Source organism: Berghia stephanieae, chromosome 1 (genome assembly GCF_034508935.2).
Source record: "Berghia stephanieae isolate SIO BIC M18660-M18661 chromosome 1, UCSD_Bste_1.3, whole genome shotgun sequence".
NCBI lineage: Eukaryota > Metazoa > Mollusca > Gastropoda > Nudibranchia > Aeolidiidae > Berghia > Berghia stephanieae.
Genome location: NC_088360.1, coordinates 135,280,463 through 135,301,504, shown reverse-complemented (window position 1 = coordinate 135,301,504; position 21,042 = coordinate 135,280,463). Strand labels below are relative to the sequence as shown.

Here is a 21,042-nt window from a genome sequence, read left to right as displayed (position 1 = left end):
TCTGAGTCATGTGAATTTGTTTGTCTTTCTGTCCAAACTGACGTTATGTTGTCGTATCTGTCGCGTTATGCTGATGTTCGTGTTATGGATGTTACATACAATACTAATATATATATATATATCGATATCCTCTCCTAACAATTATGTGTTTAGATGCCAATGGGAGAGGCCAACCTGTTCTGCATTCCTTCCTGTCCTCAGAGGGGCGTAGTGTTCTTGTGAAGGCATTGGAATTTTTCAAAAATTCCTTTGACTGCACAAAGACATCATGCTTTTTTGTGGACAAGGATTTTTCAGAAATAGGAGCCCTTTCATTAGTTTTTCCTGATGCTACCCCAGTACTGTACGCTTTTCATGTTTCGTCTGCAATAAAATAAGCATTGTCTAATAAGGGTCTGTCTTCATCACAGACAGAAACTATTCGTTCCCTTTTTATGCAGATGAAAGATGAATTGACCCAGGAAGGTTACTTGGCTTGTAAGGAAAAACTTGTATCTGTCTCTCACTGGTTCAATAAGCCCGAGCTATGGGCGGCTCATCGGTTGTTGGACACTGCACGCGACTACAACAAACCATTGCGAGTCATATCACCATAAGATCAAACAACGTTTGATCTCCACTATGAATTTGTCTCATGCTCTCCATGTCTTGTTGAAATTTGATTCGGAGATTGCATGCTCCAGCTCTTTCAAAGATCTTAGACATTTGAGTACGAGATCAATTGATCTTGGAGACAGTGTCATTGCTTCCATTAGGAATGATGTCCCACCCTTTGCTGCTTCCATGATAATAGATCAGTATCTGTTGATGACAAAGCACTGTTATCACATTTCCGAATCTGTTGATGGGAGCGGCAACTTTTTGGTGGTGAACCAGGCCAGCTCTGCCTCCTATTTTTCATCTGTCTCATCATGTTCATGTCCTTTTTTTAAGCATCTCTCTTTGCCTTGTCGTCATGTCTTCTCAGTCAGGTCACACCTTTCTTTACCTCTGTATGATCCTCTTCCTTCTGATCATAGATTTAAGCCAGTCTCTTTGTCTTCTAATGCATCTCAATCTCAGGGTACTTTCCGCACTTCATTGTTCAGCATTTCTTCTAAGACTAACACTCCTGAGGCCAAGTTTCTTAAGGCCAGTTCTCTTTTGAAACAGGTGTCTTCTTACTTATCTCTTTTGGGTGATTGGGACTTTGAAGAAAAGTTTTTCTTTCTTTCTTCTCTCTTTCATTCTTGGAAATCAGGGTCCTCTGTCTCCTCTGTTTCGTCGCCCTCTGTCTCCTCTGATGTGTCGTCCTCTGTCTCCTCTGATGTGCCGTCCTCTGTCTCCTCTGATGTGCCGTCCTCTGTGTCCTCTCTTGTGCCGTCCTCTGTCTCCTCTCTTGTGCCGTCCTCTGTCTCCTCTGATGTGGTCTCCTCTGTTTTGCCGTCCTCTGTCTCCTCTGATGTGGCCTCCTCTGTTTTGCTGTCCTCTGTCTCCTCTGTTGTGCCGCCATCTGTCTCCTCTGTTTTGCCGCCCTCTGTCTCCTCTGTTGTGCCGTCTTCTGTCTCTGCTGTTGTGCCAGTCTCTTTGTCTTCTAATGCATCTCAATCTCAGGGTACTTTCCGCACTTCATTGTTCAGCATTTCTTCTAAGACTAACACTCCTGAGGCCAAGTTTCTTAAGGCCAGTTCTCTTTTGAAACAGGTGTCTTCTTACTTATCTCTTTTGGGTGATTGGGACTTTGAAGAAAAGTTTTTCTTTCTTTCTTCTCTCTTTCATTCTTGGAAATCAGGGTCCTCTGTCTCCTCTGTTTCGTCGCCCTCTGTCTCCTCTGATGTGTCGTCCTCTGTCTCCTCTGATGTGCCGTCCTCTGTCTCCTCTGTTGTGCCGTCCTCTGTGTCCTCTCTTGTGCCGTCCTCTGTCTCTCTTGTGCCGTCCTCTGTGTCCTCTCTTGTGCCGTCCTCTGTCTCCTCTCTTGTGCCGTCCTCTGTCTCCTCTGATGTGGTCTCCTCTGTTTTGCCGTCCTCTGTCTCCTCTGATGTGGCCTCCTCTGTTTTGCTGTCCTCTGTCTCCTCTGTTTTGCTGTCCTCTGTCTCCTCTGTTGTGCCGTCTTCTGTCTCTGCTGTTGTGCTGTCCTCTGTCCCCTCTGTTGTGCCGTTCTCTGTCTCTGCTGTTGTGCCATCCTCTGTCTCTGTTGTGCCGTCTTCTGTCTCTGCTGTTGTGCCATCCTCTGTCTCTGTTGTGCCGTCTTCTGTCTCTGCTGTTGTGCCGTCTTCTGTCTCTGCTGTTGTGCCATCCTCTGTCTCTGTTGTGCCGTCTTCTGTCTCTGCTGTTGTGCCGTCTTCTGTCTCTGCTGTTGTGCCATCCTCTGTCTCTGTTGTGCCGTCTTCTGTCTCTGCTGTTGTGCCACCGTCTTTCACAGATGTCGTGTTAAGACCAATAAGAGTGAAGGGCAGGCCAAGGAACCGGCCTAACTTTACGAAAAGGAAAAGGAAATGTAATGGCCTTGTTCCTTTTTCATGTTTGTCGATTTCCGATAAATGTAAATTACTATTAAAGGGTGCTGTTCAGTATGTTATGAGTGGTGTGCTGTATGGTCCATGTGATGTGAAGGAAACAATTCAGTTGGGTGCTTCTTTGTTGGAGGGATGCTTGTTTGATGATTTGAGTGTTTCTTTTACTATTTCTGGGTGGAGTGAGTTAATGAGGAGGGTGGAAGAGCGTAGGTCTATGGGGGCGATTTGTTGTGTGTGTCGAGGTTTAGATGATGATGTTTGTAGAATGGTTAGATGTGAAGGCTGTTTAGAGTATAGTCACCATGGATGTGTTAGATATGATGAGGGTGAGGGTATTAGGATGTGGTTTTGTGGGGACTGCTTTTAGTACTAAGTCTTTTTTATTATTTCTTGTTAGGTCATGTAAATTTTTGATTCACTATTTTGTTTTTTAAGAATAGGTTGGAAGTTATAGATGTCACGTGTGTTGTGGGATAGTTGCATTAACCTTGTATATCCATAGAGTCAGCCATTTGTAAAAAGATTATTTGGATTATTGAATTTCGTGCTTTTCCATCAAGGTGTCTTTAAACTTTAATAGCTTGAACATTCGTCAAGGAAACACCAATTATCAAGAGACGAATTGAAGATTGGCGTGGAGGCGAGGTCTTTCTTGAATGAGATGAAGGACAAGAAATTGATCTCAAGTTCAGATGAGGATGGTTTTATTAAAGGTGATTCATCTTAATATTCTCTCTCTCTCTCTCTCTCTCTCTCTCTCTCTCTCTCTCTCTCTCTCTCTCTCTCTCTCTCTCTCTCTGTCTTTTATAATTTCTATAAAAAATTATTGCCATTTTCATGTGTTCTGTGTCACTGTATGTTTTGAGTTTCCCATGCCTTTTCCTTAATTATGAGAAATTTTTATTCTAAAATTAATTTTTTCATCATGTCTTTTTCTCAAGTGAAAGAATGCTGTCTAGTTACTATTAAAGCCAGTGCAATTTAATCTCTTGAACCATAGATAATTTAAAGAAAAAATGATTCCATCCATTGGTTATGTCTGTATGGGAGTAATTTTAATAATTAGATTGTATTATTTTAAGTAAGTGCTGCTTTACCTTTTGTATTCTATTGTGTTTTTTTTTTGTTTTCTTTTTTCTTTTAATTTTAGATGTCAGGAACTTTTTTAGTAGCTCGTTGGCGTACATTATTTCAAAATTCCCCTTGGACGACGACGTTTTAAGGCATTCACAAATTCTGGATGTCAAAAACAGAGGAAGTATGAAAGAATCCAGCGTATCTTTCTTTGCAGAAAGGTTTGGGTTTATTCCTAAGGAGAAGTGTGAATCTCTACTCCTTGAATTTGCAAGGTAAGCAGTGTTAAGTATACTTCATCACTAAAGGTTTTTTTTTTATTGGATAGTTATGACATTTAAAAATTGACATTATGTATCATCACATTATTTACTTGTTATATTTATGTGTTTGTCTTATGGTGATATTTCATTTCAATATAATTGGCAAAGTTTGTTTAGTGATAGATTTTTTTTTATTGGCATCTTGCTTGAGATAAACTTTGAATTGAACTGAACTGTTCCCATTTAAAATTGAAAGCTTGAACATTCATATAGCCCACTATTCACTAAACTTGCTCACATTGCTTCACAAGAAATCTCTCGCCAACAGCAACACTTAAATTTATGTATCACCATATTTTTTACTTGTTGTAGTAGTTCTTGTCTTGTGGTGATATTTCAATATAATTTGCAAAGTTTTTGTTTATAGTAACAGACTTTATTTGGAATAGCAAAAGATTATTGTTGCTTTTTTGTATAGCAATTGTTTAGGTGTCACTTATATTTTTCTTCTTCAATATTCACCTATCTTTTCAGATATAAGCTGGAAGCTTTTGATGTCAGTATTCTGGAGGAGCCTGATGTGGGAAAACAATGGCACGCCATCAGCCAGATTCGGAATATGGACAATATTCAGAAATTCCCACTCCTATGCCAACTCATGTCATCGGTTCTCTGCATTCCGCATTCAAACGCTGACAGCGAGAGGATTTTTTCTATGGTCCGAAAGAACCACACAGAGTTTCGGGCCTCTATGTCAACCGAGACCCTGTCGGCTTTGATGGTGACGAAGTGTCACATATTGTCCAGGAACTGGTGTTGTTACGATATGCTCGTTGAGGATGCACTCTTGAAGAAAGCCAAGAGTGCGACTGCATGTATGCTGCAAAATTAATGGTGCAGTTTCTGCACCTTGTGTTTGAGGTGGTCAGGGTCATACCATCCTAAGTCACTGACCACAAAAACGAGTTTTTTTCAATTTGTTTCATGTGACTTAGTATGGTTTGATCCTGACCTCCTCGTATATTGTACATACAGTTTATTTCTAGTTTTGGTGAGTACAATTTTATTTTTTCGACATTTTCCTTATATCCCTGATTGGGATGGAAAATCCCTGATTTTGCTCCTCAAAATCCCTGATTGGCATAATCACATGTTGGCAGGTCTGAATCATGTGATTGGCAACTCCAACGTGTTAACTGTATGCAATCAACATTTTTCATTTGGCTTTCGAGGAGGAAGGTTGTGTATGACATGTCTCAGGATAGTGTTTCAACTCACGAGTTAGAACAAGAAATTCATGATTGTTTTGAATCACATCAAAAGTTAGATTATTCTAGGAATGGAGATAATTTAATATTACCAAACGAAATGGAAAACATTCCTCTTCCACCACAAACTCAAGAAGAAATTTCATTAAATTGGACAGGGGGTGAAATACTTGTTCTTGAAGAACATCATATTTATCATGAAAAAAGTGTCTCTGATAAACGATGCAAAAACAAATTATGTTTTTACAAAAACAATCCCTTCTCATCCAAAAAGGAAACTAAAAGATCTTTTTAATGAAAAACTGACTTCGTTCCACAGTCTGTGAAGAATTATTTCATGGAAAACTAGTGGTCCAAGCGTCATCTGTGAGCAGCTTGCTGTAACACAAATGTAATTAAACTGCATGCGACGACCACCAACACACTGGAGAGCTACCACGGCAAGCTTAAAAAAGTAATTAATGAAAAGGAGTGTCTGTCTACTGCCTTGTCTTCATTATTTCATTTGACAATTGCAAAATCTATGAACAAGAGAGATTACAGATTGTTACTTTCAATTCTGAAGTCTATGATCACAGGGATCAAGATGATGTGTCACAGAGAATCACCAGTTCTTTGACTAGGGTTGTTGCTGAAATTGTGAAGCACGAACTCCTCCTGTCTCGTAAGGTTAGTTATTCTGTCTCCCAGGGCGTAGCCCCTATCCTTCGTTAAGTGAAGTCCCGCTCATGCATGGTGAACCGAGACCGTGACGTCACAGCCTCTGGCTCAGTGAGCGAAGATAGAGTGAGAGACAACAAAGCATTACATAGCTACACAATACCTACACAACAATAATATTATCCTATACACAAACAATGTGGGAGATTTAAATTTAATAATAAATAATTCGTGTTTGCTGTTTTATCCTTGCTCCATGTGTTCTGAAGGCTGGTTAAATTTTTCTTTGATTTTTACATCTTCGCTTAGAGTATTCAAGAAATTATACTTTAATAGTTTTAATTCCATGACTCCGTTACAAATGCAAGTGTTTTGTTATTGAGGTATTACTATCAATTTGTTCAACAATGCCGGATAAGTGTTGTGTGCCTGGATGTCGGAGTAATTATCGTGGTGAGACTGAGAATGTGTCTGTATTCAGATTTCCTGTAGATCCTGACAGAAAACAGTTGTGGCTCAAAAAAATTCCAAGAGACGATTTCTTCCCCAGTAAACGTTCTGTTGTATGCGCTAAACATTTCATAGAAACATTTATTATTAAAGTTGATTCTGAGACACGACCAGACTGTAGTATTTCGTCTGTTGAAAGACAAGTACCAAAACTTACGAATGATGCCAAAGCAAACAAGAAACTGAAAATTGTTGACTCAGAATCTGGCACTGACATGGATATTGACAGTGATAGCGACAAGGACTAGCTTCCACCCAGGCAACGAAACGACAGTGGTGACGATGACGACAGCGTTCATCTCCACCCACCACCACCCCGGCTGTCGACTCCGCACCAACACTCAAAGATTTCTTCATGTTGAAGCTTACGCCGTTGCTGCGGAAGCCTCAAAACCAGAACTTGAACCGAAAACGTGCCAACAAGCGGCAGTATGGTGAGAGCCTCACATCAGAGGAGTGCATCGCCAGACTCCTGGAGGATGAAGAGGCGAGGAAAAAGCCTTCCAAAGGGAAGGGGAAGGGAAAGAAATCCTCAACTACCACTGCCACTACCAGCAGACCTACCGCTGCCACTACCAGCAGGCCTACCGCTGCCACTACCAGCAGGCCTATCGCTGCCACTTTCAGCAGGCCTACCGCTGCCACTACCAGCAGGCCTACCGCTGCCACTACCAGCAGGCCTATCGCTGCCACTTTCAGCAGGCCTACCGCTGCCACTACCAGCAGGCCTACCGCTGCCACTACCAGCAGGCCTACCGCTGCCACTACGACTACATTACAAAATGATCCACACACTGAAGACAGTCACAGTGACATAGACCCAGACTGGGTGCCCACTCGAGCCCCTACAAGGGCGAACAGGAACATTTTCGACAATTTCTTTTGAATAACATTGATGACAATCCTGGCACTGCTTTTTATAATTTATATATCTACTCTACAATCAATTTTGATCATGTATTTTTAGTTTTAGTTTTCTTTAATTTTCAAACCCTTTTTGTCATTTTGTTGACAATATTTTCTCTTTTTATGAATAATGTTTTTCGGGGTATGGAATTGCCCCATTTTGGTTGATACCCAAATTACATTAAAATTCAAAATAATTCTAAGCATGGGTTAATATTTTGCCTTTGAGATGTGTGAAATGAGAAGGAAGCCTGTGTTGTATGATTTAGTGGTGTTTTCATATTGCCCCGGCTCACCCTACTTGATGGTGAGGGGCATGGAATGCTAGTTTTTCATGCATTCTTGGCAAGGGAGGATTGGCACATCGTGTAGAGTTGTCTCCATATCTTTGCTCAACAGTTTAACACGGACAATGCCCGATGTTTTATTGTTGACAAAGATATGGCCGAGATTGCTGCTTCATCTGTGAGCAGCTTGCTGCAACACAAATGTAATTAAACTGCATGCGACGACCACCAACACACTGGAGAGCTACCACGGCAAGATTTAAAAAGTAATTAATGAAAAGGTGTGTCTGTCGACTGCCTTGTCTTCATTGATTCCATTTGACAATTGCAAAATCTCTGAACAAGAGAGATTACAGATTGTTACTTTCAATTCTGAAGTCTATGATCACAGGATCAAGATGATGTGTCACAGAGAATCACCAGTTCTTTGACTAGGTTTGTTGCTGAAATTGTGAAGCACGAACTCCTCCTGTCTGTAAGGTTAGTTATTCTGTCTCCAGGAGTTTCTTGATAGCTTGCTGCAACACAAATATAATTAAACTGCATGCGACGACCACCAACACACTGGAGAGCTACCACGGCAAGATTTAAAAAGTAATTAATGAAAAGGTGTGTCTGTCTACTGCCTTGTCTTCATTATTTCATTTGACAATTGCAAAATCTCTGAACAAGAGAGATTACAGATTGTTACTTTCAATTCTGAAGTCTATGATCACAGGGATCAAGATGATGTGTCACAGAGAATCACCAGTTCTTTGACTAGGTTTGTTGCTGACATTGTGAAGCACGGACTCCTCCTGTCTCGTAAGGTTAGTTATTCTGTCTCCCAGGGCCAGGATTGCTGTCTTCTTAATTCATTTTTCTCGACTCATGTGTATCCAGAAGAGAGGAGACAAACTGCAGAGCAGTGTGAACAAGTCAAGGATCTGCTAGATGTCCCAGTTCCAGTCACCTCAACTCAACGTGTTCTCAACCGAAAACATGGGCTGAAGATGCTCAGCCATGACATCCATAATTTGAGAGATAAAAATAGGAACGCCATACAGAAATCAAGCACACATGTCTTTGTCTATGAAGAGAATGTTAAGAAAATATCCGGAATGCCTTATCCTTGACTGTACGTATAAAGTTAACAATTACCTTTATCCTCTCCAAACCATTATGGTACTTGATGGTGAGGGGCATGGAATGCCAGTTTTTCATGCATTCTTGGCAATGGAGGATTGGCACATCATGGAGAGTTGTCTCCATATCTTTGCTCAACAGTTTAACACGGACAATGCCCGATGTTGACAAAGATATGGCCGAGATTGCTGCCATTGGCTCAATTTTCCCCGATGGGCCGATCAATCTTTGTCAATTCCATATTTCACAGGCTGTGGAACACTTCCTGAGGAAAGAACTGGGGGGGGGACGTCTGGTTCAAAGGTGGTCCTGGATTCTTTCATGACCCAGGTCACTTCTGAATCAGAGGAGGAATTTGAAGAAATGATAGTAAAAATTTCTTATATCGTTCCACAGTCTGTGAAGGATTATTTCATGGAAAACTGGTGGTCCAAGCATCATCTGTGAGCAGCTTGCTGCAACACAAATGTAATTAAACTGCATGCGACGACCACCAACACACTGGAGAGCTACCACAGCAAGATTTAAAAAGTAATTAATGAAAAGGTGTGTCTGTCTACTGCCTTGTCTTCATTGATTTCATTTGACAATTGCAAAATCTCTGAACAAGAGAGATTACAGATTGTTACTTTCAATTCTGAAGTCTATGATCACAGGGATCAAGATGATGTGTCACAGAGAATCACCAGTTCTTTGACTAGGTTTGTTGCTGAAATTGTGAAGCACGAACTCCTCCTGTCTTGTAAGGTTAGTTATTCAAACTTATTCTGTCTCCCAGGAGTTTCTTGATAGCTTGCTGCAACACAAATATAATTAAACTGCATGCGACGACCACCAACACACTGGAGAGCTACCACGGCAAGATTTAAAAAGTAATTAATGAAAAGGTGTGTCTGTCTACTGCCTTGTCTTCATTATTTCATTTGACAATTGCAAAATCTCTGAACAAGAGAGATTACAGATTGTTACTTTCAATTCTGAAGTCTATGATCACAGGGATCAAGATGATGTGTCACAGAGAATCACCAGTTCTTTGACTAGGTTTGTTGCTGACATTGTGAAGCATGGACTCCTCCTGTCTCGTAAGGTTAGTAATCTGTCTCCCAGGGCCAGGATTGCTGTATTCTTAATTCATTTTTTCTTGACTCATGTGTATCCAGAAGAGAGGAGACAAACTGCAGAGCAGTGTGAACAAGTCAAGGATCTGCTAGATGTCCCAGTTCCAGTCACCTCAACTCAACGTGTTCTCAACCGAAAACATGGGCTGAAGATGCTCAGCCATGACATCCATAATTTGAGAGATAAAAATAGGAACGCCATACAGAAATCAAGCACACATGTCTTTGTCTATGAAGAGAATGTTAAGAAAATATCCGGAATGCCTTATCCTTGACTGTACGTATAAAGTTAACAATTACCTTTATCCTCTCCTAACCATTATGGTACTTGATGGTGAGGGGCATGGAATGCCAGTTTTTCATGCATTTTGGCAAGGGAGGATTGGCACATCATGGAGAGTTGTCTCCATATCTTTGCTCAACAGTTTAACACGGACAATGCCCGATGTTGACAAAGATATGGCCGAGATTGCTGCCATTGGCTCAATTTTCCCCGATGGGCCGATCAATCTTTGTCAATTCCATATTTCACAAGCTGTGGAACGCTTCCTGAGGAAAGAACTGGGGAGGGGGACGTCTGGTGGTCCTGGATTCTTTCATGACCCAGGTCACTTCTGAATCAGAGGAGGAATTTGAAGAAATGATAGTAAAAATTTCTTATATCGTTCCACAGTCTGTGAAGGATTATTTCATGGAAAACTGGTGGTCCAAGCGTCATTTGTGAGCAGCTTGCTGCAACACAAATGTAATTAAACTGCATGCGACGACCACCAACACACTGGAGAGCTACCACGGCAAGATTTAAAAAGTAATTAATGAAAAGGTGTGTCTGTCTAATGCCTTGTCTTCATTGATTTCATTTGACAATTGCAAAATCTCTGAACAAGAGAGATTACAGATTGTTACTTTCAATTCTGAAGTCTATGATCACAGGGATCAAGATGATGTGTCACAGAGAATCACCAGTTCTTTGACTAGGTTTGTTGCTGAAATTGTGAAGCACGAACTCCTCCTGTCTCGTAAGGTTAGTTATTCTGTCTCCCAGGAGTTTCTTGATAGCTTGCTGCAACACAAATATAATTAAACTGCATGCGACGACCACCAACACAATGGAGAGCTACCACGGCAAGATTAAAAAAGTAATTAATGAAAAGTTGTGTCTGTCTACTGCCTTGTCTTCATTGATTTCATTTGACAATTGCAAAATCTCTGAACAAGAGGGATTACAGATTGTTACTTTCAATTCTGAAGTCTATGATCACAGGGATCAAGATGATGTGTCACAGAGAATCACCCGTTCTTTGACTAGGTTTGTTGCTGAGATTGTGAAGCACGAACTCCTCCTGTCTCGTAAGGTTAGTTATTCTGTCTCCCAGAGCCAGGATTGCTGTACTGTCTCCTACAACGACAAACAGTACTCAACTTCTAGCACAACATGTTCATGCAGCACGTATGGACATTTCCAAGTTCCATGTCGTCATATTTTTTTCCTCCGTTGTCACCTGAACCTTGATCCTTTTGACGTTGTTCTTATTCCTGAGCATTTCAAACATGCTCAACTTGTTTCTGAATCTCTCCCTTCTCCTTGTGTGGGTGACTTTCCTGTCTCTACTATCTCTTCTGCTATTGTAGCTCTACACACTGTTGATGGAAGATTCAACAGAGCGAAAGTTCTTTGTGACTAGGCGGCTCGTTTCTTGTCTATTCTAGGTGTCTCTGAGTTCCAGCAAAAGTTTCAGGAGTTAGAGGGGTTTCTTGATAGTTGGTTCTGTGAGCAATCAAATTCAGCTCAGTCTGTCCCTGTTGTCGATGTTGATTCAGATTATGTAATTCTTCATCCTGGTCGTGATGATTCTGTCCCAGTTTCCAGCTCTTCTTCTGTAGAGCCTGTTGTTCCTGTGGCTGACTCTGCTACTGTTCATGATTGTGTTGAGCTGGTACCTCTTTCTCATGTTGACTCTGTTGCCTTTATTGATCCTCTTCCTGACTCTGTTTCTTCTCTTGATCCTCTGTCTGTTTCTGAGAGTGTTAATCCTGATCCTGAGTCTGTCTCTGAATATCATATGTCAGTCCCCAACTCTGTTGAAGTTCTGCCTATTTCTGAGGCTCCTCTTCCTCCTGATGACCTTTCTGTAGTATCTGGTCCTCCTAACAATCCCAATACCTCTGCTGTCGACTCATCTTGGCCCAATATGTCCAGGTTACTTAAGCCACGGGGAAGACCTGGCAATAAACAGAGATTCACTCTAAAACGTCGAGGTCCCATTCCAAAGACATTTTTATCTTTATCATTGAGTGACAATTCACAACCATAGACGACATGGACTGATTCATGTCCACGAGATAAAGCCATTGACTGAGTTCAGCGATACCATTATGGATGAGAAAGTGGATATCCTGGTGTTGAAGGATTTGTTTGAACCCTCAGCTTGGGATTATCTTGATGATTGTCTTCAACACAGGATTTCTGCCCAGGTGTATTCATGTGGTAAGTGCAGCGACGTTGATGATGGGGATCTGAAGATGGTTCAATGCGAACACTGGTTAATTTGGTACCATTTCGAGTGCGTTGGGTACAGTACAAGGAAGCAGGCCTCAAAGTGGTTCTGCGATTCTTGTATGTGATTAAATTTAGTGATTCTATCTATCCCCCACCTCTCCTTTTTTACCGTGTATTCCTGATGCAGGACCGGCTGCACAAACGTGTCCTTTTCTGGGATAGCCAAAGACCACTGAATAACTCAGGATATTGTTAAGATACAGTGCACTCTCCCGATAACGACATGGCTCGGGACCAGAGGTGCATGTCGTTATCGGGAACATGTCGTTATTCGGAAAATTTCAAGATGGCGGAAAAAGAGGTGTGGCTAGACCCTTAGAATGTACATCAATGTACCAACCAAAGTGGGTGATCAGTGATCGGACTTTCCAAACATGTAAAATACACGAAGTGTGTGTGTGTGTGTATATGTAGTTTTGTTGTGGCAGGCTTCTCCTTTAAAAGTGTGAGTCTTGTTCGGGAGGCAGCGGAAAAACAGGCCTGTTTCATCCGCGTTGAAAACGTCACGAGGTGAATACTCTTTCATCAAACTGGACAGAGTTGTTGTCTTCCATTCATCGACGATTGATGTGTCCACGGAAGCAGATTCGCCGCAGGCCACCTTGAACACGATGCCGTGTCGCTGCTTGAATTTCATCAGCCAACCGCTGCTTGCTTGAAAATCTGTTACGCCTAGCCTCTCCGCAATAAGTCGGGCCTGCTCGCGGATAATGGGGCCAGAAGTAGGGGCATTTATTGCTCTTGTTTGTTTAAACCATGTCAACACAGCTTCGTCTACTGTCGCATTCGTTGCAAGGCGTGGTTTCTTGCGCTGAGGTTCATGGCTGCTTGTCTCTATCTTTGTCCTGTTCTTGATTATTGTTGATAAGCTGTTGTGGGGAATCTCGTACTTCTCAGCGATCTGTTTCTTGGTTAATGTCTTTGTGTCCACATCAGCCAGAATTTGCAGCTTGACATCTATTGTCAGTATCTTTCTTTTTCTAATAGCAGCTGTCGAAATCTTGGGGTGCGTTATTGTTCTCGGGTGAATACAATCGATTCAGCGGTCAGCGATGTGATGATTGACTCATTCAATGCGCGTCACCCTTTTGTACCGATGACAATAGACACAGGTGTGTTTTCATTGGCTATGAGGTGCCTCTGGTAGGACATTTCATTGGCCGATAACAAAGTGATCTCATTGGCTATGAGGTGCCTCTGGCTCAGAGAATGAAATGAAACTTACCGGAAACAACATTTTAGCTATTTTTATTTTTGTATCTAGCAAAGTCACAGCCGATTATTGCTAACTCAATGTCGTTATCCGGAGAGTGGTCTAAAAAGTATGTCATTATTTAGAGAGTTTTATTACTAATAACATATAGTAAAAAAATCGGGACTGGGGGCCAATGTCGTTATCGGGAGAATGTCGTTATTCGGAGAGGTCGTTATCGGGAGAGTGCACTGTATTATAATATAATGTGTTACATAGCTCATTTCTTTATTTGTCACTATTTTTCTGCAAGTTAAAAAGCAAATCGGTTCTAGTTGTTTGTTTTTCCCCTTTTTGACTTTCAGTTCGAATACCTGATAAAAACTGAAATGGATTTTTGGACATTTGCCTTGCATTCTTGAACGATGGTCGCAGTTTGAAAATTTAATGTCACACTTTTCGTCTTCAAGTTCAGTCGATAACATGAAGAAAAGCGAAATCCATATCGATGCCTTATATGAAACGTGTTCCAGTCTTGATGAAACTGACGAAGAAGAAATATGTCTAAAGAAAAAGCTCCTGTTTTTGATGGACCAGCTAAAGTTATGCTTATCTCATCAGAAGAGATATTCATGTGATACTTTACTCTTTGCATTTCAAATGTATGCATCATCATCCTCTACATATGCTCTTATCAGAAATAATCTATTAACACTGCCCAGTATTTCATACTTGAGAAAGCTTTCCTCTGTTTTTAACGTAGGAAGTGGAATAAACTGTGAGCCAAACCATGTTAATTACCTACAACAAAAATGTCAAAATCTGAGAGAAGAAGAACGGACTGTCATTTTAATGATTGATGAAATTCATGTTGCTCACAATATATCATACACTGGTGGAAAGATGGAGGGCATGGCATTAAACCAATCATCAACTGAGGCCTCAACTGTCCAAGTTTTTATGTTGGCATCTTATTTTTTAAAAAATAAAGATGTCGCTGCTATTGTTCCAGTGAAGAATATCAACGCTGACACACTCCAAACGTATACATGTCGTGTATTGTCAATGCTCCACAAGGTCGGCTTTACTGTCATTTGCCTTATATCCGACAACAACAGAATAAATAGAAACTGCTTTACTTCAATGTGTGGAAAAACATTGAAGCCATGGATTCCACATCCAGATGATCCATCCCAGAAATTATTTTTTCTTTTCGATTCAGTCCATTTTTTGAAATGCATTAGAAACAACTGGCTTTCTCAGGTAGATGCAGAGAAAACATTCATTTTGCCTTCTTTTATACAACACAACAGGACGATGAGAGCCGCATTTTATCATTTACGTAAACTCTACAACATAGAAAAATCATCACCAATTGACAATTCACAACCATAGACCACATGGATTGATTCATGTCCATGAGATTAAGCCGTTGACTGAGTTCAGCGATACTATTTTGGATGAGAAAGTGGATATCCTGGTGTTGAAGGATTTGTTTGAACCATCAGCTTGGGATTATCTTGATGATTGTCTTCAAGACAGGATTTCTGCCCAAGTGTATCATGTGGTACGTGCAGCGGCGTTGATGATGGGGATCTGAAAATGTTTCAATGCGAACACTGTTTAAGTTAGTACCATTTCGAGTGAGTTGGGTACAGTAAAAGGAAGCAGGCCTCAAAGTGGTTCTGTGATTCTTGTATGTAGGTATCCCAAACTACCGCTGTGTGGCAGGCGAATTTGCCGTGATCGATCAAAAAGTGGGGCGTTAATATATGTCTCTCTCTCTCTTGAATTAAACTTTATTTAATAAAAAAAAGGATAATATTATATTTCAATAACTGCTCTACAAGATGAGCTAAATATTAAAAATATTCAAGCTATGTGAACCTTTTAACAGCTATTCAAAAACGCCCTCATAAAGAGATCCGATTGCAAATTTTCGCTGTGAAAACTGCGTGCCGATTGACCGAAATTCGGGTCTCGTCACAAGATCTGCTCGCGCTAAAAGCTGAACAGACCAACAGCTGTGAAATCAAGTGTGGGAGAATCTCCTTTTAATGCCCTTTCGTGTGGTGTAATTTTTTCGTTTATAAACACAACAAAAATATTATTAAAATTTAACTGAATTTGCCCTATTTTTGACTGAAAATTTGACTCTCTTAATGGTTAATAAACGGCGAAAAAATTACACCATAAAAATCTGCAGCATTTGAAGGCTATAATATAAAAAATCCAGCATGCTGGCTTGATTCAACACATAGCGCCATCTTTAAAAGCAAAGCCTTTGTTTCCGCTTTCTCTTTCTTTCTCTCCTACCGTCCGACGCGTGAGTTGATACACTGCCGGTGGCCGAGACCGATTGTAAGGAGTGACAAACGTTTCCAAACAGCCATCTAGAATAGTCAAAAGTGTTTCAATTATGGACATGGACTTGCTTGAATTATGTGGTAAGTAAATCTTATTGTTTTTTATTTTATTATGATCGGTGTTTGAGTAGATCGAAGCTTTACTCTATCTTGTCTTAATCTTATCATGATACTGTTTGCTCCACTCACTTTCCTGAATTAATAATGTTTGTAACCGCTAGACAATTCGTCTTCATTCATGAAGGCTATTATTATTATTATTATTATTATTATTATTATTATAATTATCATGATTATGATTATTATCGGAGCCCACCGATCGCTAAGAATGAACGTGTCATTTTCACTGATACCTCTAGATTAAAAATAAAATAATAGAAACTGGTCGTGTCAGTGTCCGTCCTGACTGCTAGACTGGTGCTTGTGATTGTGAGTCCTACTAGTAGTACTAGTACTAGGAAATGGAAAGTATCACACTATCGACGTCTAAGTCTAGTTGTTTCTCAATTTTCTGAAGTTTAGATTAATTAAGCCGAGCCCAAGCTCATTCATTATCATAAAGAAATTATTGACAATTGGGACGAAATCTGGTGCACATTGTTTGATCTTATAATAATAATCTTAACAGGATGGCTCCATTCTTCATCAGGTGTTATCAATGAGTAGTAGTATCTAACTTGTTTGTTTTTCAATCGTTTTTTTAAGATCCAGTTTCACCCATGCCACGATTGATGGAACTATTACTATTATACTATAGTGACTCAAACTCCAGTTTAAATTTAACATTTAACCTTTTACTGTATAGACTACTTGGTAGAAAGACTTGTTTTTATTTGATGCTATGGGATTGACTTGGTGATGGTTGCTTGTTTATAATATCAGTTTTAGATTTATATTAAATTCTTGAATCCTGCCTATTTGAATTTGACAGTTGAGTTTTGATAGATAGTGTTGATGGTAATGAGGAATCATTTCGCGCGTTGAGCTTGTTGAAATACGGGGTAAGGCGGTGTATAGAAACTATTTATTATTATTATCACATCTCAAATAAGTTTGAACATTTTAATTCTCCATTTTCAGATGACGAACAAATGAGTCGTCTCAGGGCTTCATTTTTGATGAAGGGGAAAGGTCGTAGCTGTATGTCCAGCTTTATCATCTGCGCTTTGAAGCCAAAACGACAGTGTCTGAGGTAAGGTATCTATGAATACATGACACATCTGTTTTCGTTGTCACAGGCCACCATTATGTTTTTTTGATAAATATTTTGGTTGTTTTTGATGTTTTTTACTGCGCTAATATTATCAATACAGTGAGGCTAAACCAGCTTATGATTTGATTTTTTTTTTTTATGTAAAACACAAGGTCCCGCTATGGAGCTTTCAGATTGATATGAGTTCATGATGGTTGCCAGTAGATTTTATTGTTGACATGTATGGTTGAGTTTATTAGGGTTTGTAGTTACAAGTGACTGAGTGACATAGACAAGTAATAATGGTGTTTATGGCTTTCTTTATGATATAATTTAAGCATGTCTGCAACAGTCAGCAATTAGCAATGGCCATGTGCTGTTGGTATAATTAGCACTAGTTGAAAAGGTCTTCTAGGTTAGACAAGACTAGGTGTTTGCTATGGAATACAGTTCAATTCTGTGTTCCTCTCTCTAGCAAAGTATATTCATTTTTTCATACCTGGTCCTTATCTTTTTTTAAACATATTGGATTCTTTTTGTATAAGCTTCTATTTTTTTTTTCTGTTCTAATATATTAATGCATTAGCGATAAGCCCTTCAATATTTTCTGGTTATTTTTTCCCTTCTAGGTGGAACAATGGTTCTCCAAGTTATGTCCGGACTCGTGTTATCCAGTAAATAGTATCTGGCGAAAAATTTTGAGGGTTGTGAAGGCGGCAAAAGGGAAGAACAACGCATTTTTGAATGCACCGGTGGATCTTCACCGCATCAGTGATGCCCTCAATGCCATTGGTGTTGACATGACGTTGGAGAAGAACAATTTTAAAAAGACTTTTGTCTCCAATGAAATTGCTGTGGACCTCGGCAATTTTCTCCTGAAATATGGATATACATATGGAGACTTCCATAAATTTCTAGGAGACATATCGCCTTCTCCTGTAATTTGCACGAGAGAGAAATTACGAGGCATGTATCTAGCTGCAGAAAGAAAGAAGGGGAAGCTGATCAAAAATATCAACAGAGACCCAGCAGCACTTCAGGCATGGCTCAGGAAACCCTTCTTTCCCTGTCATCTGACGGAAATTCAATTAAACTCTCCTCCTGCCACAGCCACCCTCATCATCGCCACCACCACCACTGTCATCTACTGTTGACTGGCCAGCACTGAGTCCTCAGCCAAATGTTTCATTTCCATCATCTGTACTACCATCTTCAAGTCAACCTTCTACTTCTACTAAGATTCTCAGCACACCAATACCACCACCGTCATCCTGCATTTCTACTGATTCTACCCCTCATCCATCCACGAATATTAATTCTCGGAATGTGTCCACATCTGATCCATGTTCACCACCACCACCGTCATCCTGCATTTCTACTGATTCTACCCCTCATCCCTCCACGAATATTAATTCTCGGAATGTGTCCACATCTGATCCATGTTCACCACCACCACCATCATCCTGCATTACTACTGATTCTACCCCTCATCCCTCCACGAATATTAATTCTCGGAATGTGTCCACATCTGATCCATGTTCACCACCACCACCGTCATCCTGCATTTCTACTGATTCTACCCCTCATCCCCCCACGAATATTAATTCTCGGAATGTGTCCACACCTGATTCATGTTCACCACCACTACCATCATCGTCATTCACTTTTGGATCTAGTTCTACCCCTCTACCCTCTACATCTGTTTCTAATCGGAATCCAGCCAAACCTGAATGTACCCCTGCACCTATCACTTCTGTTTTATTGCCAGAATCTTTTTCAGAGTCCCACATCCCACTTCCTTCCACAATTGTTAATGTTGACCATGTTGAAAAATTATCAAAGTCCAAAAAATTGTTTTCATCTAAGTCTAAAGACAGTTCATCAGAAAGTATTCTTTAAAGAAAGAAATATTTAATTTAAAGTTAAAGAACAAAACTTTGTCACAAGATCTTGTTAAATTTAAAAAATCCCAAACATATAAGAACAATTGTTCCCTGAGGAAAATTAATTCATCTTTAAAAACAAAAATTGCAGACTTAGAACTGCAAAATTCTGTCCTAAAAACAGAATGTGATGATCTACAGAAAGTCAAGTTGTCTTTACAAAAAAATTTGTCGAAGTCAAAGAAAAGATGTTCGTTATTGACTGAAAAATCTGAGTCTCTGTGTTAAACCTTAAACATGGTTAATAACCTTGATAAAGATGACAGTAAATTCAAATTGAAATGTGACAAATATAATAAATTTAAAAATTCTGTCCGTATTGCATATATGGCTCTCCAAGGGGAAGCGAATGTGTCTGCAACTAATTGCTCAAAAGTTGTACAAATAGTTGCAAAACATTTGTTTGGACATTCGTTTTCTCTTGAAGAATTACCTTCCTCTTCTACTGCTCTAAATATTATGTTTGAAGGCAATCATGTTGCAAAATGTCAAATTGTAGATGAAATTAAAAATACAGATTGTTTTACTTTTGCATCAGATGGTACTTCAAGGCAAAAGAAACATTACATGGAAAAACATGTTGTTCTTAGTAGTGGAAAAGCAATTAGCTTGGGTTTTCAGACTATAGCCTCAGATGATGCAAATAGTATGTTAGAACAAATAATTAAAGTTTTTGATGATTTAATTCAAATTAATAGTGACCTAAAGAAAGAAGAAAGAGATGAGCTTTTAAAAGAAATTGTTTATAAAATTAATTCTGTTATGTCCGATAGAGCGGCAAATATGAAACTTTTAAATTAAAAAATTCATGAATGGCGTAAGAGTGTTTTGCATGAGGATATATGTACACATTTTTTGTATTGTAACGCTCATTTTTTGCTTGGTTATCTAAAGCTGTTGAGAGTGCTGTGTTAGAATTTGAGATGGATGTAATTAAAGAGGGGGGTTCACTTGGGAGGGACAGTCAGCAAAAGTTTAATCATTTTCAGTCTAGTATTGGTAAAGAAAGTGCAGCCTTACGTGCTATAAGACTAACTGCAGAAGTATTGGGACCTCGGGGGGATGAGAAAAATGGGGCAAGGGAAGAATGGCTAAATTATTGTGAAGTTAATAATATTAAGTCTCAGTTTTGCAGTTTTAGAAGTAATCGTTTCAATAATATATTTGAAAATGCTCATGCTCTTTTGTACCATCATAAACATGTTCTTGATTTTTTAGAAAATGAAGTTTCAGGTGACAATTTAAAGCTTAAAGTTTGTTGCAGATTTGAGGGATAGTAGGGTAATTTCTTTAGTTGCTGCTATTTCACTGTTTAATCTATCACTGGGCCATACTGGGAGTTGATGAAAAGTAAAATTCCTTATGGGTCATTCCCCTCTTATGTCAAAAAGATTGATGTTATTTTTGAGAAATTTATGTCTATGATGTCATTTGATGAACATGAATTTGTTTCCGTGTTTGATGATTTTTGTTTTGATGACCTGTGTACTTTAGATTTTGTGAAACATGAATGCCAAATTGATTTAGTGTTGTCGGCTTTTAAAGATTTTGTACGGAATTGTATATTGGTTTTAAGGAGGCAATTACATGACTTTCTTGACGGTGGTGTGTATGGTGGTGATATTGCTGTTGATGTTAGGAATATTTTAGATAGATGTCCTTTGACCAATTTGACCGGGGAAAGATTATTTGGGGATTTAGACTATGATCTCAATAAACGAAAAAGGGCCTCCTTGCATTTACGCTCCACACTTAATATGTGGAAGCATAATAAGACAGTTACTTGGTTTAATGCATTTAGCGAATTTAAGCAAATCGAAATTTTAGAGGAAGCTAAAAGGAATTTTGAAAACCTACAGTCTATTAGTAAGGAAGATGAAGCTAATGTAAGTGTAAAAGTTAAGGAAAAGATGAGTGAAAATAAAAGAAAAAGATGTGATAAAATAATAAAAGATAGGCAAAAGAAATCTGATATATTAGATGCTGTTTAATTTCAGATGGTGGGATATGTAAAACTAAAGATCAGTTAGATAGACTTCTGAATATTGGCACAGCTGAAAGTTTAAGAAATCAAATAAGATAT

The 21,042-nt window shown here is 39.4% G+C and overlaps 3 protein-coding genes across 3 annotated transcripts; 2 read left to right on the top strand and 1 right to left on the bottom strand.

Annotated features, from left to right (window-relative positions):
* Positions 1 to 1,653: 1,653 nt before the first annotated feature.
* On the bottom strand, positions 1,654 to 3,007 carry LOC144962982 (uncharacterized). Its single transcript, XM_078896491.1, has 2 exons — positions 2,983 to 3,007; positions 1,654 to 2,542 (listed from the first exon to the last, which is right to left on the bottom strand). The coding sequence occupies exons 1-2, from the start codon at positions 3,005 to 3,007 to the stop codon at positions 1,755 to 1,757; spliced, it is 813 nt and encodes a 270-aa protein (XP_078752617.1). The 3' UTR covers positions 1,654 to 1,754.
* A 609-nt stretch (positions 3,008 to 3,616) lies between these two features.
* Positions 3,617 to 7,694, top strand: LOC144963279 (uncharacterized). The gene has a single exon (XM_078897158.1). It carries the CDS (start codon positions 6,626 to 6,628, stop codon positions 7,154 to 7,156), a length of 531 nt encoding a protein of 176 aa, XP_078753284.1. The 5' UTR covers positions 3,617 to 6,625; the 3' UTR covers positions 7,157 to 7,694.
* A 1,678-nt stretch (positions 7,695 to 9,372) lies between these two features.
* On the top strand, positions 9,373 to 11,076 carry LOC144963280 (uncharacterized). Its single transcript, XM_078897159.1, has one exon. The coding sequence runs from the start codon at positions 9,926 to 9,928 to the stop codon at positions 10,322 to 10,324; it is 399 nt and encodes a 132-aa protein (XP_078753285.1). The 5' UTR covers positions 9,373 to 9,925; the 3' UTR covers positions 10,325 to 11,076.
* The last annotated feature ends 9,966 nt before the right edge of the window (positions 11,077 to 21,042 follow it).

Coding starts and splice junctions, on each gene's coding strand:
- LOC144962982 (XM_078896491.1), bottom strand. CDS start 3,007: ATGGCTGACTCTATGGATATACAAG. Junction 2,543..2,982: donor TGACTCTATGGATATACAAG/GTTAATGCAACT, acceptor CATACTGAACAG/CACCCTTTAATAGTAATTTA.
- LOC144963279 (XM_078897158.1), top strand. CDS start 6,626: ATGTTGAAGCTTACGCCGTTGCTGCGGAAGCCTCAAAACCAGAACTTG.
- LOC144963280 (XM_078897159.1), top strand. CDS start 9,926: ATGTCTTTGTCTATGAAGAGAATGTTAAGAAAATATCCGGAATGCCTT.